General features: G+C 38.2%; 1 protein-coding gene across 1 annotated transcript in view; it reads right to left on the bottom strand.

The window, feature by feature from the left end:
- Positions 1 to 32: 32 nt before the first annotated feature.
- clip1a (CAP-GLY domain containing linker protein 1a) overlaps positions 33 to 18,285 on the bottom strand; it is a gene marked incomplete in the record, with an annotated part of 21,948 nt that continues 3,695 nt past the window's right edge. The window contains 24 exon segments of the mRNA XM_014017336.1: positions 33 to 1,054; positions 1,138 to 1,265; positions 1,761 to 1,766; positions 2,311 to 2,363; positions 3,200 to 3,347; positions 4,281 to 4,398; positions 4,695 to 4,715; positions 4,848 to 4,900; positions 5,537 to 7,969; positions 9,490 to 9,705; positions 9,926 to 10,091; positions 10,235 to 10,391; positions 10,516 to 10,599; positions 10,692 to 10,749; positions 10,851 to 10,967; positions 11,276 to 12,178; positions 13,254 to 13,358; positions 15,337 to 15,397; positions 15,575 to 15,666; positions 15,760 to 15,957; positions 16,060 to 16,276; positions 16,396 to 16,520; positions 17,105 to 17,664; positions 18,012 to 18,285. Of these exon segments, the coding sequence (XP_013872790.1) occupies positions 826 to 1,054; positions 1,138 to 1,265; positions 1,761 to 1,766; positions 2,311 to 2,363; positions 3,200 to 3,347; positions 4,281 to 4,398; positions 4,695 to 4,715; positions 4,848 to 4,900; positions 5,537 to 7,969; positions 9,490 to 9,705; positions 9,926 to 10,091; positions 10,235 to 10,391; positions 10,516 to 10,599; positions 10,692 to 10,749; positions 10,851 to 10,967; positions 11,276 to 12,178; positions 13,254 to 13,358; positions 15,337 to 15,397; positions 15,575 to 15,666; positions 15,760 to 15,957; positions 16,060 to 16,276; positions 16,396 to 16,520; positions 17,105 to 17,664; positions 18,012 to 18,102 (6,339 nt within the window).

Raw genomic sequence — 18,285 nt, 5'->3', positions numbered from 1 at the left:
AAGAATTTTAGTAAATACTTTGCAGACGGACATTTTTAATTCATCCATAAACTTTATTTTTATGCAGATCTTTAAAACATACGTAAATGCCAGAAATATTTTACCAATGCAAATCCTTCTGAAATCAATAAGAAACTTTATGAAAAAGGTCATGTCAACTGAGGTTTTACAGTAAGTGAAATTTCTTACCCATCATCCACTCTGTTTAAAGGAGACCATAAAAAATTCCCATTAAAGCCAAAAAAGTAGTTTTTTTCTGTTTCACTTCAAATGACAGTGAACAACTGATCTTCCATCATAAAATTACACACAATATCAAACCATTTTAGAGTACATACCATCTCCACACATAGAAAAATAAACTATAGCTCAGCATTTTCTTTTTTGCACAAACTGTTTTATCAATCAAATATTTTACAGCTTCAAATAAACACTTTTTATGATATCATATTGTTCTTGTAGCCCCAGATAATCTGTGCAAATATTGTAAGGATTTTGATAAATTATCTGATCTGAGGCACTCCCAGATCGGTGCGTCCACTCAGAGCTCTCCCACTCGCACAAAACCAGAATACCCAAAATTTTCCCTCCACAGTCGTTTAGAGTTACAAACAAAAACTTTTATGAAACATAATTCTGGATGTGTCAGGTGTTCAGAAAGCATCGCTTTCAGAGAGGAGAGCTCACAGGCTGGCGTGGACCACGAAGGCGCTTGGCAGAAACAAGCACACAGAAGACGGTTAAAATCTAGGAGCGGAAAAGCAAAAAATGATGTGCAAATATACTGATTGTGCGAACGAGTTTTTTTTAAAAAGCAAAAGGCTTTTAAAAGGTCTGGTCGTCCGTACAGGAATCGGTCCAGTGGCCAAAGACCTCGCAGATGTCGCAGTAGGGCCGCTCCTCGCCCTTGTTGCCGTGGTAGGTAGTGTGTGGAGGAGAGTCTGGCATCTGCATCTGTGTGGGACAGTCCTCGGTGTCGTGGAGGTCGAAGCAGTCGCAGATGTCGCAGAACAGTCTTGGTGGAGGCTTCTTCTTAACGGGCTGCTTGTCAAAGCTGCTCACAGGACAAAAAAAAAGTAATCAAAAGTGAATATCAGTCATACAGACGTTAAAACATCTGCTGAGGGTGAGACTTACTCGTCACTGTTATCCAGTTCATTTGGATTATTCCCATTGAGAGCAGCAGCTGCCATTTTCTCCAATTTGTCTTTGAGTTCCTCATTTTTCCTCTGAAGGTCAACAATGACTGAATTCAGGAACTCAATCTGTGAAGAAAATACACACACACACAAAAAAAAACAGGCATAAATTCTGGTCTTTACAAATATTAATCTGTATCGCAACAGAAGTTATTGATTATAGACTTTTAAATTTGTAATTTAGGGTATTTATTTAAAAATGACAAGGTTTTGGGTGAAAAACAGTAATAGTTGTGAGAAACGTTAAAATCAACAGTTGTGTTGCCAAATTCACCTCCCCAAAAATGAACTCAGTCTGCTGTGAGTCGTCATCAAAGACAAATCAATACTTGGAATGACTCAGTGGGAAAGCCAGAAAAATGTCTAAATGAGTAAAATTCCCTGATGACCATTATGCCTTTTAGATAAGACCTTTAATGTTTTTTAATTTCGTCAGAGAATGACATCGACACAAGTTTGATTTATCTTCAGATGACAGTTTCACCCCCCCAACCATGATGATGAACTGACAGACAAGTGAACGACATGCACAAATGAAGCTGATGAAAAGCATCAACAAACCGCTGCCTGATGGTGGTGTAGCCAACATCAGAAACAGAAGAGAAGAGTTGAATTTAGGGAAAAGAAAAGAAAAAACAAAATACATGAAATTTCAGTTGAGATCCTCATTCTGCCAGACAACACACTCGTGGCTGCTGAACATTTCTGAATAAACAGGTTGTAGGTGAGAACAGACATGCTGACGGAGCAGTATAATCTGATGGATGTTGTGAAAATGCCTCTCTGTGGTGAAGTTCTAATTTAACAGGTAGAACCTCTAATCTGAGTCATGTCAAAAGCCACGTTTGATTATGATTAAAGCCTGTTAAACATCCTGTAACTTGACTCCAATGGGCTTTAAGATAAGTGTTTGAGTAGAAAGTACAAAATGACACAATTTACAGACAACATTCAATAAGGCCTCAAAATGGGATCTGATGTAATCACAATCTCTATCAAAAATTCTCATAGGCAGGTTAGGAAAGCATCATTTCAAAACATGTTTAAATGATATATTAAAATAAAATAAGCACCTAAAATTCCTGTTTAAGAGGAGCAAAACAGTACACACCTGACTTTCTGCAGTTTCTTTATCTTCTCTCAACTGGTCCAAAACTGCATCACCTGGAAAACATTAAATCAAACAAGATTGCTTTTTTTAATTGTTGTTTAGCTCATAAGGATTTATCCACCAGTAAGACTGTGATTCTTAGACTGCGCTCACACTGCAGGAAAAGTGACCGCCTGACTGTGATAAGTCTGATATTTTCAAATTCAACCCAGGTTTTTTCATCATAATTTATAATTGGATACACATCAGTCTTCTCAAAGTGTCCTCAGTCTGAACAGTTACGTCTTATTTCATCCGATCTTCACGTTGTTGAGTTGTTGTGTATGGATCAATCCAGATATTGATATTATCGATATCACCATCACTAATTCTGCACGTCTTTCAACTGCAGAACAAAAATCCAGACTTTGTGTTTTTAAATTTGTCGTGTCCTTCATGACTAAGAATTTACACACAAATATGATRCTAACAGTAGGATACCACAGTGTTCATGTTAGTATCAATACTCAAGTTTCTTTCTACTTTCAGTACTTTGATCCCATTCCAGTAGTACAAATCTGTGTTGGCGCAAGATCAAATGTAAACAGTGAATGAAACAAGCATATAAGAAGATAATTTAGTCGGCTATGGTTGCACACCACCTTCAGGATCAATCCACACACGCCAACATGTGTAGCATTCATATTTAAATCTGTAAACACATCATGCTGACATCACGTTGTGTTCTGTGCACACAGGTCACTTCAGAGTCGTGTGCTGTTCACATTAGAATCTGATGGACTAAAATGTGAACAACCATACAAAAATTGTAAAAAATAAAAGCGCATTTGARCAAATCACTGAAACTGAGCATTAAGACCTGCAGTGTGAATATTACTTCCAGTGTTACCTGAGAGCTTGCTGAGGTCAGGTCCAGCAGCGAGGTCTTTCTCTAGTCTCTGAACACGCTCCTGTAGAAAACCATTGTCCTGCTCCAAGGCCTGAACTGTACTCTGTAGCTTCTTAACTGAGGCACTTTCTTCACGCATTGTAGCCAACTGTGAAGAAAATAAGATAAAGATAAAACTTTATTGATCCCACAGTGGGGAAATTTGCACATTACTGCAGCTCAATACAGGAGAGGGTGAGAAGAATAAAGAAAGATAAACAAAAGGAAACAAAAAAAAACCCCCACAAAATACACATGTGATATATTATAATGTACATATACCAATGCACATATACATAAACACATATGCATATACATTTATACACATATATACCGTATAGTACAGTAAATAAACGTAAAAAGTATATGTATAAAAGTATATGAAGGTGCACATTAGTGATGGCAGTGTATATAAATATCCCTAGATTTATTAAATATGGCAAATGACATTTCTTTTGTCTCCTAAAATGTTACCAAAAATAAGAATCCAAAAAGAAAGTAAAGGACATTAATCCAAACAAAAATAATTTAGAGTAGTCATTGAACAAGTTCAGACCCCAGAGATGACATTATGTGCAGAAATCTAGACCAGATTTCAGAAGCTCTGGTGTGATTCTGCTGAGAAATGTGTCACTTGCTTTGTACCAGAAACAGAAGTTTCCAACTGACAGTTTTCAATACTGAACTTTCAGCTGTGGAGGAAATTATTTGAAAGCATACAAAAATGAAAGCAGGTGACCGAGAAATCACATCCTGTTAAGATATGTGCCTGCAGACTCACTCTTTAGTCTGATTTATTTTAAAAAAAGAGAGAGAATGTGAAGAGGAGCATTACTGGTTTAATAACTTTATAAAATGCATCCTGTTCAATGTTTTAAATTCTGACCTCCGTAGATTTGTAATGGGATACATCTAAAATATGGTTCTTACTGGTTGTTCTTAAAAAACTAGGTTTTCACCAGCACTTTATCAGGTGATCCAAATAGGAAGAGCTGCACAACTTTGTTTTAAGTACAGAGTAAAAATCTGATTAGTTTCTTACCTCACTCTTCATGTTTTCCACCTGCTGGTCCTTTTCTGAGATTAAGGCACTGATTTCATGGATGGACTGTTGGAGAGCGGCCTTCTCCTTGTTCGACTGCTCTTTCCAAGTGCTTTCACTGTTTAACAAAGTCAGGATGTATGACAATCAAATATCAAAGAAAACAATTAACTCCGTTCGCAAAAAATGTTTTAATGCCAGCTCTCCAATTTGGGAGTGCAAACAGTCTACTGAACTCTTTGTTCCTCAAAAAATTTGTGAGAAAAAGAAAAAAAAAGTAGGATATAGTGGCAAATGGAAAAGATTTAGAAATATAAGCCACGCTTGTCAAGCAGGTGTTGCCTAAATGGTCGACATTTGTTTCATGAGGTGATTGATGATGACAAGACATAAATAAAAAAAGGTATCAAGTACCTGAAAGCATTATTAGGCAAGCTTTGAAGAAGAAAACAAATACTGTGACTTAGCCATTTTATTTCAAATGCACTGAAGATTAGCAGCTGTCACACAGAACATACACACATGCTATTAAAGCAGGTCTGCAAAAATAATAAAAAAAATAACAACCTTTGTTTCAACTCTTCCAGCTCCCTTTTGATTTTTGAGTGGTCGTCTTGTACCTTTGGAGAAACAAGTCAAATTCAAAAATGGTCACTAAATTACAAAGAATAACAATAATAATATTGACTACAAGAATAATATAATTATTCACCTTCACAAGTTCATTCTGGTCTTACATGCTTGGCTATTTTTTTAATTATAGATTAAGAAGATAGCAAATTATCCAAACGTACACTGTAATTTTTATGTACGCTCTTGTTGGCAATTAACAAATATTACAATAAAAGAGAAACAATTAATTAATATTTTAAAATACTGGTTTTACAACCTGTGGCCTCAGAACGGAGAYAAAAACAATCAAGATGTGTGAAACTTTAGATATCAAATCAAAAGCTGTTGGACTTTAGAACTGCCAATTTCTTAAAGCAAAAAAACAAAACAATAAAAAGCACTGAGTGGAATAAAGAGTTCGCTGCCATATTGGTGTAAACCAGATAGATTTTGCCTGACATCAGCTCACGTTATAAGCCCACAGGGAAAAGCTGGGAACTAAGCGTAATAAGCAGTGGTTAGTAAATGAAAGATGAAAGTCAGACACAAAAAGAAAAGGGAGACAAACCAGCAGACATGCAGTGAAAAGGGTGGCGTAGCCCCAGCAACACTACAGGCGAGTCAGTGATTAGTAGGAGAAATACCTCAAGCTGCTTAGAAAGGGCATTTTTTAGCTGCGACTCGAGCTCCCTGACTCGCTGGGCGGCTTCATCCCTCTCCACCTGCACGGCTTCCTTCTGAGCTGTGAGATCCGAGACGCTGGAGGAAATTTCTTCTTTTACAACCGTAGAGGCTGAAAGAGCTGCGAGAGCCTCCTCGTACTGTTTTTCCAACCTCGCCCTGTCCGTTTCCTGAGCCTCGGCTTTAACCTCGAGCTGCTTCTTGCTAGCCTGCAAACACTCCACCTCTTCGAGAAGAGAGCGGCGTTCAATTTGCCAACTGTCCTTGTTTGAGCAAAGAGAGGATATTTCTGCCTTTAACTGAGACTGCCTGTCTGACAGCTCTTCTTTTTCTGTGGTCATTAAAGTTATCAGTTTGTCCATCTCTTCAAGCTTAGATGACAGTTGTTCCTTTTGTTCTGAAAGATCACAGTTTTCTTGCTTTTTCTGCGTTAGTTTTGCTTTCAAAGCCTCCACTTCCTCCACGTAAGACCTCTTTTGGTCTTCAACACTTTTAAGGCTGGAGGAAATCTCTTCTTTTTCATGTGTAACCATAGACAAAGTTTTCTGAAGATCCTCGAGTTGTTTGGACAGATCGTCTCGGTCAGACATGGCTTTGCTTCGCTCGCTGTATTCAGCTTGTAGCTTTGTCTCAAGAAGGTTGTTGGCTTCTGAAACAGACTCAATTTGACTTTTAAACTTCTGCATCTCCTGAAGCAGAGCCTGCTTCTCTCTCTCTAAAGACTGCGCTTTGTTTTCAGCCTCGGTCTGCAACGACTGAATACGATGAGTGTCTTTTCTAAGGTCGTCCACCTGCTGAACGAGCTCTAGGTTTGATTTCTCAACTTGCGTTTTTATTTTCTCACGCTCAACAACAAGTTCAGTTTTGGCCTTTTCAAGAACTTCCGTATCAGAGTGAAGTTTCTGCAGTTCGTTTTGTAGGTCGGTCTTCTCTCGTTTTAAGGTGGCCACCTCTACTTCCAGCTCATTTTTCTGAGTTTTGGCTTCCTCAAACGTTGTCGTTAAATGATTCTTGTCTTGGAGAAGATCAGCGTTAACTCTGGTGAGCTTGTCTAAGTGGTCCCTAGTTGTTCGGATATCACTTGCCAGCTTATCACGCTCTAGAGAAAGAGTGTGTTTCTCAGATAGGGACTTTGTGTGCTTTTCTTCTAACTCCCCCTTCTCCACAGCTAAACGCTCATAATCCATTTTCTGCTGCTCTACTGTTGAATCCAAGCTCATGTTTTCTTTTCGCAGATCATGCAGAGCCATCTCAGTGTCAGAGATCTGAAGACGCAACGTTTGCTTCTCCTGCTCGAAGGACGCTGATGTTTCTTTGAGTTTCTCATTAGAAAGAGACAGTTGCTCTGTTGAGACGTGCAGCTTCTTTTCCATTTCTTCTACCTGTCTGAGGAGCTCCTCTTTCTCATTGGAGAGTTTTCTTTGGTTAGAAAGCAGGTCCTCCTTCTCTTGGAGAAGGTGAAGCCTCTCAGAATCAGTCACTTGACTGCTTGTCTTGAATTCTTCCAGCATCTGAGCCAAACTCGTTTTAGAGGCTTTAAGCTCTTCACATTCACGGACAAAACTCTCCAACTCTTTCTTAGTAAGACTGAGCTTACTTTGGAGCTCCTCTTTCTCCGTCTCGAGGCTTTTTTTGTCCAAGGCAGCAGCATTGATTTCAGAGGACATCTCCATCTTCTCTTTGGTCAGGCTTTCTGTCAGGGCCTGAAGCTGAGTGTTCTTCATTGTAAGATCCTCTTTTTCTAAATTCAATGACTTGAGTTTCCCCTGAAGCTCAGCACTCTTCGCATCAAGAGAGTTTCTGGCATTTCTAGCTGCATCCCGCTCTAAAATGAGGTTGTCCCTTTCGCATGTGAGTTTAGATTTGGTTTCACGGAGGTCCTCTTCGAGACGGTTCCTCTCTTTGCAGATGTTTTCATAATCCTCAAGCAGCTGCTTCTTTTTAGACTCGATTTGCTGGATGTCCATTTGATGCTTCAGGACGCTGTCGTTCTTCTCTGAATTTTGTATTTGAAGCTGGTCAATTTGGGCCAGATATTCACTTTTACTCTGCAGCAAATCTTTGTTTTCAGTCTGAGCTTCCTGAAGGAGCTGTTTGAGAGTTTCTATTTCCTTATTCAGGGAAATTCTCTCTTCACCTGAATGTTTGTTACTAGCGAGTAGTTCCTCTTGATGTTTCACAAGTTTTTCTTTAGCTATTAGCAGCTCTTCRTTCTGTGCTGAGAGCTCCTTGCAACTAATCTGAAGGGCAGAAATCTGTTGCTCTAATTTATCTCTCTCAGCTTTAACATCCTCACTTCCTTTACTCAGGTTTTCCAGATCTAGATTCTGCTTTTCCAGTTTTTTTGACATGTGCTCGACATCCTGTTTGTAGGAGTCAAGCTCAGCAGAAAGGAGCTGGGAAAATAAAGGTGAAAGAAAAAAAAAGGGAATGTATACATATGTGCCTCACACACACGCATGGTAAAGTATGAATAAATACCAAATAAACAAAGCATAAAAATATGGCAAAAGATCACAGCAAAACTTATAGCCCATTTTAAAAAAAATGTAAAGACAGAGGTTTCTCACTTCAGCCCAACAACTTTAAGTATCTGCGGGGCTGAAAATAATGAAATGTAGCAAATATCAACATGAAGAGAGTGACTGAGCACTTCAATCAAGTTAGCATCACTGTAAAATTATTTTGGCTGCACAAATGTTAGATTTGTAGTTAAATAATAAGTATAAAATGTAAATTCCAATGTCACAAGTGAATATCACAGAACCAAGATAAATAAAGATCTTGGGCAGAAAGTGAAACTTTTCCTATTGAAAAGCTGGGTAATAAACACCAGAAAAAACTTAAGTTACAAAAAAAATGTTTAAGACAACTCAATGGATTTGGAATGGACACAAATCTAACTATCCAAACCTCACAATTTTTTGCACACTATTTGCAGAGTTGATYAAATGAGTGGCTTGATTTGTTGCTGTTAGATTAGTTGGGGGAGGGGGGAAAAGGTACTAAAGAAGCCTTTCTCACTTTTGCAAAAGACTTGCCGACCTGAAATAGGTACTGCATTGTTGGTCACTTCACTGACCAGTGGATCCATTTCTCTGGTTTCTCTGTTTGACCAGAAAGCTGATTCTAAACTTCATAAACAGGGCTGGGTGATATGCCAAAAAAAATTATCACGATTAATTTTTTCATATCATCCGATCTCGATTAATATCACGATTTTTTTTTGTTGACCTAAAAAGTGACTGAAAAACAATTTAACAAATAAATAGCTACAGAATTTTTAAAAAGAATGGCTGTTATTTCACTTTCACTAATATGACAAATAGCTGTGGTTCAGTAGAACATTAAATCCTTTTTGAAAGGTGTTTAAAAGTATTTACTAACCTAAAAAGTGTGTGATTATAAAGTGACTGAACAATAATTAAACAAATAAATAGCCACAGAAATAAAAAAAAATAATGTTTATTATTTCACTNTTCACTTTCACTAATATAACAAATAGCTGTGGTTTGGTAGAACATTAAATTATTTTTGCAAAGTATTTACCAAGAAAACAACTATGTGTAAATCATAGAATCTCACATTAATAAAGTTATCCTTTTGTAAAATTAAATTTTTATAATTGAATTTCACATTAAATATGCCATAAAGAAACATAAAGCCTACAAACAGCAACAATTTGTGCACACTTGCCTATTGGATATCTAAATATTAGCCTTTAAAAAAGCAATAAAAAAAAAACTTGAACAATAAGTAAAAAGAACAATTTGCTAACATTTTAGTTAATGTTGTTGAATGAACCAAAAAATATCAGATATCTTTGTAGTTTTCCATAATTTTCGTACATCGATTGAAATGTTTTACCAACATGTATGTAGGTGAAACAAGCAGATTTGATGGAGTCTGTGCTTACCTGAGCCTGTTGTTTGTACGGCTGCAGCTCCGACACCATCTTTTCCAACTCTTGAGTTTTTTCTCGGGAGGACGAGAGCTCCACCTTGAACCTGTCKATCTGTGTTTGCAGCATTTCAAGCTCCTTCGCATGGAGCTCTGAAGCCTCAGAGAGAGATTTCTTATTGGATGCCTTCAGATCCTCAACGAGGGTCTCGTTCTGTTGAAGTGTGGTCTCCTAACAGGAAAAAAAGATAACATAAACGATCACACAGAATTTATTTACGGTACCTTTCCTGCCAGTGATTGAAGCCATTTTCATTCATTCACCTCAGTCCTGTACAAAATTTCCTCACATTTTTACATCTAGAAAATATACAATAACCATGAATGATAATTGCTTAAAATTACAAAAACATATTTTTAAACAGTTTTCTGATTGTTGCACAAATACTGACCATGTTAGTAATTTTCTCCTGAAGACTACTTATTTGAGTCTGATGTGCATCTCTAATTTCTTTCAGCTCCTGCTCWTTCTTTGACTGCTCCTGCTGAAGTTGTTCATTCAAATGTGCCACCTTCTCCTTCTCTTCGWCTAGTTGATTCTGCAAATACTCCAGCCTCCTGTGTAAGAACAAAAGACAGGAGAATGTGCAGTGAAAGATGACAAAAAAACAGATTTGGGCCACTTTTGTTTGCTGCGTCTATGTRGCTGTAAATTGGTAACATTTAAGTAGTATAATCAGGTAATGTACAATATTTAGTACCTTTCCTTCTGTGTGAGGTCTTCATTCATTTTAGTCAGTTGAACTGAACTATCACCAGAKGTCTTCATCATCTCAGAAATATCCTTTTCCAGCTTGCTTTTATCTTTTGAAAACTGTTCAAGTCTTTCATCTGCAGCCTTCAGTTTCCTTTCCATTCCTGAATAAAAAAAGCAACACGTTTAGAGGGTTTGTTTTTTAAACATGGGGGACTTGAGTGCAATAATAAAGCAAAAGTGGAAATAAAATATTAGCACAGAACTATGCAGCCCTAACAAACTCACCAGCAAGCTGATTCCTCAGAGACTCAGATTCTGTGGATAAAGATGTACACTGCTCATCTTTCTTACCGAGACTCTCAAGAGTTTCTGCAAAAAAAAAAAAAAAAAAAGGCTGTATTTGTGCTGCATGAAAAATAGTTGTAGTGAAATATTTGATTTGCAGTGATTCCATATTTTACCTTGCATAGTTTTAGCCGATTCTGTCAGCTTCTCTGTGCTTTCATTTAATTTCTTTTTCTGTAAAGAAAAAAAAAACATTTGTTTATGGTGCCACGATGCAACAAAGTGGACTGTAAAAGATAAAGCAGTTATGAAACCCTGAAGGACATCAATCTCACCAGTTTTTCAACTTCTTCTACCAGATTGTCATTCTGCTGCTTTACAGTAGTTAGACTCTGCTGCAAAGAAACAACTTGTTGCGTTTTACTTTCCAACTGAGAGCTCAGTTCACCAACCTGCAGCGTATTGTTTAAAAGCAAATAATAAATTAAAAAAGGCAAAAAGTTTAATTTTTTCATGACAGAGCAATACTTATCTAAATGGAAAGAAAAAAAAAAACACTAAAACAGCTAAACCATGACACATACTGCAACAAAGTTCAGTTCAGTTTAGTTTATGTATATAGCTCTGAGTCACAACATGGATCGTCTCAGGGCACYGTGCATAAAAACAATCTAAAGAAAAGAAGACAGCAGACTGCCTTGAATCACTTCGTCACAGTTGCTCATCCATCTTCAAATAAACAAAGTGTTTAAGAACTCACCTTTTCACAATGGCTGTTTCCTTGAGTTTGTACGTTTTCTAGTTGACTCTTTAGAGCTACACACTCTTGGCTTTGTTGTGCTAATTGACTGCTGAGAGCCTCCACTTCTGCCTTCTGCTCTTTGGTTTCTCTCTCTCTGTCTTGAACCTGTTGTGTCATCACAGCTTCTTTCTCCTTGAGCTCCTTCACCCTAATTTCAGCTGCATGAAGCTTTCCAAGAACATCCTCCATCTCTACAAGGTGCTGCTCTTCTGCTTTTTCAACGCCGGACCGCAGCGACTCTTCCAGTCGCTCCTTGTCCTCAGTCAAAGACAGCAGCTGTGCCTTCAGCGCTTGCGTCTCCAGAGTCCAAGCAGAGACACCAGCGTCGTGTTTGGCTGCAGCCTCGTCTAAAGCTAACTTGTGCTCCAACTTGAGCTTTTCTAGAGCACTTTTGACCTCTACGAGCTCCTCTGCTTGAGCCCCTGCACCTTTACTGAAGGAAGCTTTCAGCTCTTCGATGGCTTGTTGGTGAGAGGTAAAGGCGGACTCCAGCTTGGACCGCCACAGTTCTACAGTGTCAGCATTCTCCTTCTCAGCTTGGCTCAACTGTATCTGTAGCTGTTCTTTTTCACTAGAAAGCTTTAGAGATGAAGCCTGAATCTGTGCAACTGCTTCACTGTGGGTTTGTTCTTCAGCTTCAAGCTTTTCTTTGTACTCCCCCACCTCTTCTTGCCATTTAGCCTCTTGAGATGCCAGCTGATCTTTGAGGGAGTTTATCTCTTCCAGCAGAGGGGTGAGAGCAGAGTCGTCAGAGCTCTGTTGGACCCCGAGACGCAGCTGCATGTCAGCTACTTCTCTCGTCTTCAGTGAAAGGTCTCTCTCGAGTTCCATAATGCGAGACCTTTCTGACACAGTAGCAACCTTTAAAAGCAGAAATTATGCATTTAAGAAAGTTTTCCAGTTGGTACAACAAAAAAATTCATTAATAAAGCAATGTGYAACTGTTGCTAAAAATTGATAAAGTATATAATCTGCAACCTCAAACAAGTGATTATACTGACCTCTTGTGGTTAAGACAGGGAAGGGTTGAAAAAACGTGAGACAACAATTGAGCTAACAGTGCGTAAACATTTTAAATCATTAACTTTAAAATTTATTTATTGAACAATATGCCATTACTGACTTTGGTTATAAAGACATGAACAAAATTAGGTAATATTAAAGAACTCTAATTATACTCTTAACATCTATAAAACAAACACTGACTTCTGCTGCTTTAACAAACCTTTTACAGTACAAAAACGTCTTTAAGTGCTTATTTTTATAGAAATTATATAAACTAATAAATAGTATTTTTGACACAACTTAAAACTTTGATACTATGGAGGAACACCAGGGTGCGTAATCTGGGAAGTTGAGCAGTTTTTAAAACTAGCAAACGCAGGGACACCAGAAAGCAGGACAAATGGATGCCAGGGAGGACTGGGRATGTAGAACATAGGACATCTAAGAAAATGACTGGCTGGAAGAAGGGGCAAGACTGTCTGTCTGGTTAAGCAGCATCACAAGTAAAGAAAAAGGTGTTTTTTTTTTGTTTTAAAATTGGGCAACTTGTTTTAAATTAAAACTAAAATGTTATTTTGATGGTTTAAAACATTGTAATCTGCATAAAAAATAAAGTGGCAGGAGAGTAAATTTGGAAAAATGATTCAATATTAAATTTTGCATCTGAATTCATAGAGTATTAAAAAAAATCAAAACCCATTAAGATAGAGTACAAGCTGATTAACTGATTTCTATGAAGAAGACTTTTTATATGAAACTGGACAACCACATCCTAAAAAAAAAAAACAATAAAAAAAAACAAATCACCACAAGCCCATAAGCAGCAAAATCCCAGTTACTGACTGCTTCCTCTCTGTAAAATCTTTGCCCTCTATACCTGGCTCAGGCCCACTTTCCCAACGCAGCACACCCCCAGAGCAGAATTCATTACCCTAGTGTCTTCTAACTCTCTTTGGAGTTTCTCAGCTTTGGTCTTTTCAAAGAGCAGGCTCTGTTCAAGCTCCTTAATGTGGACATGCTCCAGCCTGGTCTGCGTCTGTTAGTAAACAAGGAGGAGAGGAAAAGAACACACCAGTGCCACCATCACATGCCAGCCCAACGCAGACAGAGAGGGAGGGAAACAGCAGAGGTAGAGAGTGTGTTTGTGTGTCTGTGTGTATGATGATGATGATGATGATGATGATGATGATGAGAAAGGTTGGGTACAGGGTAAAGGGTGGGTGTGATGATGAGTGGAAATGAGTAAACAAACATGCAGAAATTTCATGCTGTACCAGTAACAGCTCAAAATGTGGACTTTTATAAATGAGTGGCAGGAAATACAAAACAAGCAGATGTTTTATGGGTGTGCAGGATGGGTTTGTAGGTGGGGACAGTTTAGCTGTAAACATGCAACACTGATACCTGGTGAATAAAACAAACGGACTGTTATTATACACAGAAAATGAGGGATTCTGTATCAAACCAGTGATACAATWGCTTCACCACAGCATGAAGAGAAAGCAGTGCTGGTTTTTCCTCCACACTGAAATACTTCATGATTACAGAGGTTTTCCAGTTTAACACAGACATGCTATTCCAGTGACAGTTTTATACAAATAGGTCCTAGAATTAATCAGTACCAACAATGCTTTCTCTTTTAGTCAATAGGGACATTTCTTACACTAAATTATGTTTAAAAAGATCAGTGCAAATATCAAACTATCATGGGCAAAACATGTGACAAACTTAAAAATCACAGAAATGTTTTCTTTAGAGATAGCCTCATTTAACATCTTGTTGGGAAGTTAAAAAAACAACCACTCAATAGAGTTTGCTGTCAAAATGTTGCTTCTTGTCAAAAGTTTAAATCTCATATTAATAATAGAAATATCACCTATTTCACTTTGAAGGCCCATGATGAGATTTAACTCATTTTCTCCTAACTTTAATTTATTTAGACACTTTAATATAGTACCAAAAATTTTAAAATTTTAAATGCCATTAACTTTGTAATAAATATTACATTTAAATTCTTAACAAATGTTAGTCCCGTTTGGCTGCAGAAGCCAAAGGGAGTCAGGTTTGTGACTAGTGAGTGGAATGGTACRGGCACATCCAGTGGTTACATGCTGAGCACTGGACCAACATAAACAACAAGAAAGAACAAGTAATAAGAKATCACAACACTGGACAAGGAGGCACTGAAAGTTACAGCTGAACATTAGTACAACTTCAACAGCTTGCAGCTAAAGCATTTTTAGTTCAGCCTAAACATTTTGTTTTTAGTTGGTGTGTATCAAGCTGCATGCATTTTGTAATAAAATCCCAGCTGTGAAAAGATAAACTGTTAGTGTACACTTTTAAATACCACTGGGATCCTTAATGCTGTCTGTCATAACAGGTAAACACGACATTTTCTGTGTTGAAAAAAAAAAAAGAAGTTTTGAATTACTGTAGAATAAATGGAAACTGCTATAAAATAACTCATAAATGGACCAAATTTTGTTTTTTTCTATATTATAAGTTAAAAAAATTAATTACATTTACTACAGATCAAAATGATTTGTTTGGAGACAAGTAGGGTGTTTGTGTTATTTACATAAGACTGGTACTCAGTTAAGCAGTATGACTTTATAATGTCACGTGTGGTTGGGCATTTATTTCTGGTTTAGACACAGCCTCGCCATTAAGCCAGAACTTCACCACTGCAGATATTTCACAGCTCTSCTTCTAGTGAAGCCAGTATCAAACAGTTCATGCAATCTCAGTAACAGAGAGTGCAGAGTGGATAGTTTTTATTGAAAATGACAGATAATGCAAATGGCCTGATTCAACCTGACAGTAGCTCTGCGACAAGAGATTCCAGATGATTCTGTGCAAGCTTAACTTTCAGGGGTCGTTAAAAGATTTAGTTTGTAATTTTTTTAAAACAGATTTAAAAAAGGTAATTTATCCCACAGTTCTGTAATGTTTTCATTWTATGGAAATATCAATATTACATAAATACTTGAAGAGTTATGTTGCACATTTACCTCCAGGTCTCCTTTGGTAATGCAAGCTTCCTCAACACGAAACTGAAGGTCCTCCACTTTCCTAATAAAATAAAAATAATAGAACTAACGATAAAAAAACCAACATCTACATTAAGTAGACCTAAAAAACAATGTAATGGTTATTTGCTGTCATTTTCMCTCTCTTTGAACTTAATTGACATTAAAAACTTTAAATACTCAAGTCATGGTTGTTTTTTGTCATAGATTGAACTTGTACCTGCGCTCCTCCTCCAGTTGATTCAGCAGCTCCACTTTCTCTTTGTCTGCAGCTTCTACTAAGGCCCGCAGCTGATCCATTTTTGCCTCCATCTTAAAACAGCAAAACGTCAATTTAACACAAATGATTTGGTGACAAGGGAAAACTTTAATTCTCTGCAGTTTCATATTCGYGAGTGAGCCGACCTGCTCTTGATCATCCCTGAGGACGCTAATTTCTTGCTCCATCTCTCCAGCATGGCTGGTGGCCTTAGCAACCTCAGCTCGTTCCATGTCCCTCTCKGCCATCAGCTGCTCGATATGCTGTTGCTTCTCCTTCAGCGCCTCTTGCAGGGCTGTGGTGCCGGAAATCTTTCGATTATATCTTGATGACGTCTCTGTTAACTGTACAAACAAAAAAGTAGAATTATCATAAGGCTAAGGTCAATACTAAATTAGTTTATTTACGTCTCAGTTTTATTGGTACTGATTATGTTCTTGTCTCACCAGGCCGGTTCGGCTCGGCTTGGTGCTAACAGATGATGTCACCGAGCTCATGGTGCTGATAGATGAGGCACTCGGGCTTCTCTTCAGCCCCGATGGTGTGGCCACTACTTTTCGAGCTGTTGTTTTTGCTTTGGCTGGCGTTGTGGAAGGGAAGCCAATACGTGTGACTTTGTGAACGGGAGCAAATAAGCCATACTTGGGTTGGCACTGAAAATATCTGCAGAGACAATTAATATAATCAGAATCTAAAAAAGTGTAGAATAATAAWTTAAAAAAAAAAGATTTGTGGTTGATGACTAGCTTTTCTTTTATTCACAGATCATGTAGTCTTGGTACCTGGTGCCAGCCACTGCGCCATCATTCTTTCCAAGTGGTTCATCCAGTTCCACACCACACCACTCGCCTTTAGCAAAATCAGTTTCTCCAAGGAACCGTACCACTCCTGCTTTTGTACCACCAACCTGAGAATATCAAACATAACGTAAACAAGTTTTCCTCTCAAGAGATAAGACAACCCTAAAATGTTTGCATTTAATCCAGCTAAATGAGATAATTCCAGAAAAGTGACAAACAAGTTCAGGCTTTTTTAAAATTAATGTCCAAGCATGTATTTTCTTCCAGTTGTTTAAAAATGCACCGCTGCACAAATGACTAAATACTACATTTGATCGTGATGAGCACATTTCCTCTACAGCCTTAGTAGCAAGAGCAATGCTTCCTTCTAACTGAATGAATTACGCAGCCCTCAGGCTCAGGAAAAGGTCCAAAGTAAAAGAATCTGTTTAGAGGAAGGAAGGCTCTGATCAACATTTAAGTGGGTTTAGAGGGCTCCAAACAGATGGTGATTGAGTACCACTGTGAAAGACAAAGGAGCTAAAAGAAACAAAGAAAATAACATTTTTTGCTATATTTATTTTTATGAGACTTGAGTTTGTATCTAAGTTACTAATTTTAACAAGTGCAGCAAATGTTTTAGGAGTTCTGTTGCTTTGCTTAAATACTTAGATATGAAAACAGATTRTATTAAAATTACTGCAAACATTACCAACACACGGTCGCCAATCTTCAGCTCCCTTTCCCCCTTCTTGACTGAGCCACTCTCAGAGAGGTTAGAGACAGATTCGCTGTTGGTGTGAGCCAGGTTTGTAGATGGTGCAGGTGCTGGAGTGGCTGCTGGAGTGGAAGAGGCCTTCTTGGCTGTTGTAGTACTTGTGGGCAATGCTGACTTCGAGGCCGGTGTTTGTGAGGCAACACTTCCAACTGAAGGTGTGGGTGAGGCAGCACGAGACTGTGGTGCGGTCTGAGTTCCATTGGCCTCGTCTTCTGTGCGGGACAACTTGGAAGGGCGGGTAAATATCCCTCGGAGGGCTTCACACTGGAAGTAGCGCACACCTGCCACTGAGCCATCGTTCTTCCCAATCGCCTCATCCAGGACAATTCCCGCCCACTGCCCTGGAGCAAACTGTGTCTCTCCTAAAAACTGTACGTAGCCAGGCTTGTTTCCATTCACCCAAACTCGCTCCCCGATCTGGAAGTTTTCCTCAGCATTCTTGTCATCTCCTCCACTGGTACTGGCAGCTGATTTGTCAACCCCAGTAGCTTTAGCTGTGTTTAAAAGAGAGTAGATTTCCCATTAAGTGAATTAATTTTGTTAAAAAAGATCAAGAGATGGACACATCTAGTTAAGTTAATTGCAGTTTGCCACTTCACTCTGTTGAGCTTTAACAATTTCTTCTAGTAAATTATGGATTTTAACAAAAAAAAGAAGAAGAAAGAAAGAAATAAACACTTGAAGTCATCTTGTTCAATATATCTTAAGAGTGCACTAAACAGACAAAGAATAATTTAATGTAGAACCACTGGAAAGTAGAACCAGCTTTGTTAATTTTCCCAAACACAGATTTGGCCTATTAAATACTTCAAGACCAAGATGAACATGCAGACATCCATACCTGTAACTGGGTTTGTTTTAGGGGCTCCAGGTCCAGGTGGTCTAGCTATTTTGCTTGGGACTTTGATCCCAGTTGATTTGGCTGAGCTCATATTTCCTGCAGTGATCTGACCCACAAATCTCGTGTCCGTCAGTGGGTACAGACTGGCTCCAAAACATCAAAAYGAGTGTTTCCAGGTCCCGGTTGGTTAAGTTGTTCTCTCCACACACGGTTAAAAAAAAGGGAAAGGAAAAAAAAACTAGGAAAAGGGAAAAGGGAGAAAAAGTGTGGCTTA

The sequence above is a fragment of the Austrofundulus limnaeus genome, unplaced genomic scaffold (assembly GCF_001266775.1).
Source record: "Austrofundulus limnaeus strain Quisiro unplaced genomic scaffold, Austrofundulus_limnaeus-1.0 Scaffold166, whole genome shotgun sequence".
Lineage (NCBI taxonomy): Eukaryota > Metazoa > Chordata > Actinopteri > Cyprinodontiformes > Rivulidae > Austrofundulus > Austrofundulus limnaeus.
This window is presented reverse-complemented; position numbering and strand designations above follow the sequence as displayed.